Source organism: Gossypium hirsutum, chromosome A03 (genome assembly GCF_007990345.1).
Source record: "Gossypium hirsutum isolate 1008001.06 chromosome A03, Gossypium_hirsutum_v2.1, whole genome shotgun sequence".
Lineage (NCBI taxonomy): Eukaryota > Viridiplantae > Streptophyta > Magnoliopsida > Malvales > Malvaceae > Gossypium > Gossypium hirsutum.
Window position 1 is genome coordinate 36,439,716 of NC_053426.1, and position 5,582 is coordinate 36,445,297.

General features: G+C 33.1%; 1 protein-coding gene across 1 annotated transcript; it reads right to left on the minus strand.

Moving 5' to 3' along the window:
• Positions 1-840: 840 nt before the first annotated feature.
• LOC107887044 (mitogen-activated protein kinase homolog D5) lies at positions 841-5,096 on the minus strand. Its single transcript, XM_041098178.1, has 6 exons — positions 4,571-5,096; positions 4,357-4,486; positions 3,245-3,382; positions 1,827-2,159; positions 1,506-1,686; positions 841-1,261 (listed from the first exon to the last, which is right to left on the minus strand). Exons 1-6 carry the CDS (start codon positions 4,810-4,812, stop codon positions 1,086-1,088), a joined length of 1,200 nt encoding a protein of 399 aa, XP_040954112.1. The 5' UTR covers positions 4,813-5,096; the 3' UTR covers positions 841-1,085.
• Positions 5,097-5,582: the final 486 nt, after the last annotated feature.

Consider the following 5,582-nt stretch of genomic DNA (forward strand, 5'->3'; position numbering starts at 1 on the left):
CTTAATACGTTGTATTTTGGGAGATACAGGCAAAATTTACGGCTAAGCATTGGTATGCCCAATACCAACGAAAATTTATAGTTGTTTCAATTTATAGTTGTTTCGAATTTCGAAATGGGACACTTCGACTGATATCTTTGGTGCGAAATTGACTTCCATTAAAAAAAATCAATAAAAATTAATATAAAATATAACTAATACTAAAATTTGTACTATTTAATAGAAAATATTATTTATTTAATATTTTTTTACATTCAATACTCATTTAATATTAAAATTACTTATTTTATATTTAAATTATTTTTAACACAACCAATCAATTAAATCTCACCAATTTAATCTCCGGTTCAATTACTAAAACATTACAATATAACTAATCCACTTTTAAACTTTTTATTAATTTCTATTAAATTTATCAATATAATTGTATTTAATATACATGTAAACTTTTAAATTCATTCGGTATTTCTATAATAACGATCTAAAATATTATATTTCTTTTACCATCAAAATATTACCTATATTAATATGAATTGAAAGATTGAAAGTTGATTTACATAAAACAAATATTTGAAACTGTTTTCTTAATTCCAATTTTTACATGCATTATATAAATGAATGAAATATAAAAGATCTATCGATGTAAAAGTAATATTTTCATAATTATTTATTTAGCTAAATAAATATAAAAACAAAAACAAAAAATCAAATTCTGCATAAAATGCTCTGTAATTTAAAGCCCATAGAAGCAAAACTCGGTTATGAAAACGATCAAGGGTAGAGAAGCAAATATATGAGAAGTCCAAAGCCGGGTCGATTGAAACAGATAGAACAACGAAAGAAAGAAATCAAGACAGCCGTACATAAAAACACCAATACAACTGTTTTAGTTTCCTGCATTTTGCCCATAATTAAATATCTGAATTCCAATAGCCATTCTATCCTGGGATTGGAACATACATACGTACATACATACATACATAAATACATACATACATACATACATATGTATGTATATATACATGAAGAAAACGATCACCAACACTGACAAAAGCTCATCAATAAATCAATGGCATATGGACTGATCACTGCTGCAGATATTCTGGGTTGAATGCAAGTGCCTCCCGATATATCAGCTCCTTCATCTGCTCCTCGGTTAATGCATGCTGCTCGAAGTCGAAGCTAAAGGGGGTCATGCATACAGGTTCATCACTTATGTCATGCAGTGACGTTAGATAGGGATGAGCAAGTGCGTCCTCGACTGAAACGAATAGGTAGTGTTACATGAGTTCCAACTCAAGTCGAAGACAATGCCACTAACCTAATTGGGAGCTGTGACCATTTTGTATATTTTAGCAAACTACGGTGACAAAATTGGGAAAGCGTAATAACACAGGCTGAGTCTATATGATGTGTCAAACAGCAACAGGCAAATGCATAAGAGAGAGAGAGAGAGAGAGAGAGAGAGAGAGAGAGAGAAACCTAATAGTTTGCAACAAACTCACCAGTAATCCTTTGTCTGGGATCAAATGTTAACATCTTTTCAACAAGATCAATAGCTAAAGGGTGGACATTTGGAAACTTTTCAGTGAAAGATTGTCGACGATAAAGAGGAAGTTGTCGAATATATCTCTTAGCATTCTCATTTAAAAACTCCAACTCAGCCTCTGATGGGGTGCCAATCAGCTGCAATGCAAAGAGTTCAATACTAGCGAAATTTTACAAGCATTTTTCAGTTTACTATATTTATTCCCTTCGCACCCTATTCAGCAACTTATTTGTTTGTATTGTAGATTCATTTTATATTGGTTGGGGAAAGAACTTACTTCCATAAGTAATCGAAGCTGATGCACATGATCTCTTCCAGGAAATAATGGCTTTCGATCCATCAATTCCATAAAAATGCAACCCACTGACCATACATCAATGGCTGCAGTATAGTCTGAAGAGTTTAGCAACAGTTCAGGTGGACGGTACCATCTTGTAACAACATATTCAGTCATAAAATCACTTTCAGAGGTGACACGAGCGAGTCCAAAATCACATATTTTCAAGTCACAATTAGCATTCAGGAGAAGGTTGCTAGGTTTCAAGTCCCTGTGTAGAACATTTGCAGAGTGTATATACTTCAGCCCACGTAAGATCTGATAGAGGAAATACTGCAAAGCACAAAGACAGATGGTTAATTTGATGTTAAGGCTCAAAGAGCAACCTTAAAATATGGGCATTACAATTATCTTGGGTACTGTTCAGTTGTTTTTCAACAACATTCGAAAACAAAAGCACAAGACCTATTTGAAAAAGAAAAATTAAGAATGTTATTTTTGGAAATAAAAAGACAAAAGAAAGCAATCTTGTCTATACTATAACAATTATGTTAGAAATGTGTTTCTATTAGTTATGTGTTCATTTTACTCGATGACCATTTGCATCTACTTTGTCAATTTCCCATCTACGTATAAATAGGATTTTCAGTAATGCAAGGAACAGTTAAGTTTATTTTTTGCACTTATGCTTTTCTTTGGAATTGCATGAATCAACTACCCCAGGTGTGAAGCCTTTGGGGCCTTGAAACCTTCAACTTGAAACCTAAGAAAATACAGGGGAGAATCTATGACATCTCCTTTTTGCTTATTTTTTAAATTTCAGCAAACATTCAGATCTAAAATCAAACCTGAAGCCTTTCCTTTGAAGTTGAGCCCTACAAAACCATATATCCAAGCATAAACTAACCCCTCAATAGTTGTACATAAAATAAACTTTAAAATCAAGGTCAGAAGACACAACTGCACAAAACCTTGAACTTCTTGATCCAATATTGATACTATGGCATATTTCTAAAGAAACCTTATTTGCCACATATTTACCCCTGTTTTCCCCCTCAAATAAGAATGGATATTTGCGATCAAACAGTAACTTGCATGTAGTCCAACATCAGGTACCAACCTTTTGACAATTAGAGGCTTGAATACAAATAACTAGTTCTTTAAAAGCCTAAGAAATTTCTCTATGCATAATTCTTCAAGTGCAATAGATGGGAAATGTTTGCAACTATAGCAGTTGATATTGCCAATTCAGTTAAACAAGACTAATTAGGAAGAAAACTAACAACGGGGCTTGAAGGGAGCAAACCTAAGGATCTAAATTAGCAGCCAACTGAAATAACTGTACCCTAAAACTTGAACTAGTAATTTAAAAGATGTAACTCTTATGTTAAAAAGCAACCAAATCTCTACATTCCAACCTGACAATGCTCTTCAGATAAAGCTTGATTAGAACGGATTATCTGATGCAGGTCAGTGTCCATCAGCTCGTACGCAATATAAACATCATTAAAGCATTCCCTTTGAGGTGGTGGAATTATATCCCTGATTGCAACAACCTGCATAAAAGGTGCAAATGAGACTAAACCACCATGATAACAAAAATGATATTGTTCTTCCCAGTTCTCTCTCTCACAGCCAGAGAAAAAGGAATTGGAGCAAAGAAAGAACATGTTATGACCAATTAATGTAAAGGGATTACATTCTCAGCTATGGTTTAAGCAAATTTTCACTAGTGATAGACAAGATTTAACCAACCTGAACAACAAAACAACCAAATTTGACCCAGAAAAATCTTCTACTGTTATACATAGATATTATTAATGTTTATAAATCAGAATAGTGCAAACCACTATAGGATAGGACAATACTGTTTAAAACTTGGAATTGAAATTTTAGTGGAGGAATTTGAGGCTTTTTACTAGCATAAATATGATCCAACATCTCATCTGAGAAAGAAAAATAATAACTTCCAGGGTTTACCTTACATAGAAAATATCTTACTTTCTATTCTTCACTCAAGGAAAGTTCCTAAATGCTGTACGAAAGCATAAAAACTAACACTTAGGAGAAAAATCTCTAGTCTTTACTCATTAATAATAATACACGTCAAACATCCCATGTTTTTAGCAATTATAGAAAAATAATTATTTATGCCCGTGATTGGATATTCCAGGAAAATGAACAAGTAGGTAAGCCAGTAATCATCGAGATCCTAAGAACTAAACTCATATCGAGCAAAGGTTTATTCAATGATTGGTGAGTGAGTTGAATACTCCTATGTTGCCACAGCTCTATTCCTCTAATTTTCCTCTGAGGTACCTATATAAGTCGAACACATATCTAATACTTAGAAGCCAAGAATCAAATGGGGGTTGTGATCCTATTACAACGAGTTGGAGTAATATTAGCCATAAAGAACATTAGAACAGCAAAACAGAACCTAAAACCAAAACACATAAAGGAATCAATGACAAATGAAATGAATCAAAATCAATTTAAAAGAACCCCCCAAAAAATTCCACTCACTGACGTTTTCATGATCCATGTGACGAAGCAGCTTGATCTCACGAAGAGTTCTCTTCGCATCAATCTTGTTATCAAATGCGTTCGCTATCTTCTTTAACGCAACGTGTTCATTTGTCTCGGAATTCAATGCGGAACTAAGATAAATTAAATTAAACAAAATTAACAATAATCAATCAAATAATCAAAAGAAGTAGAAGAAGCAGAAGAAGAGCGGTTACCAAACGATGCCGTAAGCGCCTTTACCGATAGGCATAATAGGTGGTTTATATTTAGCAGTGACCTCGAAAATGTTACCAAAGATGTTATACTGAATAAACCTACCGCCGTGGCTTAGAGTGGCCGGAATATTTTCCAGGCCAGCGGCCACCTGAGGCGGACGTTGCTGGTGGTGTTGTGGCTGTTGCTGGGCTGCTTCTGCCATCTCGGTGTCCGCCGCCTGTGGTGGTCCTCCGCCTTCCATTCTTACCTTATTTCCTGGAAAAAAGAATCTAAAAAGAAATTAGGGTGAGTGGGTGTACTGGAAGGATGCGTAGGATTTTATTGGTTAATAGATCTGTGCTGTTTTCTCTATTTTAATTTTTTTTCTGCAATACGAAACTGGTGCTGCCGTGTTCGGTAATTGTTCTTAAAAATTGATTCATGCGGTTTGATTTTAAAGTGTTTATTTAAGGATAATTATTGCAATAATGGAAGTAATAAATCGTTAATTGATATTAAAAAATAAAAATAAAGCATAAGACATTTAGCCCCTAAACTATGCAAGTTTTCCCATTTTGGTTCTAATCTCCTTTTTTTTTTTCACATTATTTTCTGAATTTGATAATTTTTCTAATTTTAGTAATATTCTTATAAAAGAATGACTCTTTTAGACAATAATTTGGCATAATATCAAACTATTATATAATCACATACCAAAAATGGAAAATTTTTGCCAAATTTAGGGACAAAATGTTATTTATCCTTAAAAATAATTTATTGAAAGTTAGTTTTTTTGGTTCTTTAATATAAACTTTTATAATATTTATTAATATAAGTGAATGGGATAGTTTTTTCCCTAATGCATTTTTTTTACCTCAACACTTGTTGTTGTCGAGTTCAAGGTGCATAGCAACGCTTTCAAGTTTTTCTTACATTTTGTTATTCCTTAAAAGCTTATGCTTTCTTCCACGGAAGATAAATTGAGAGATTTACTTACATTTTGTTATTCCTATCAATTCTTATTGAACAATG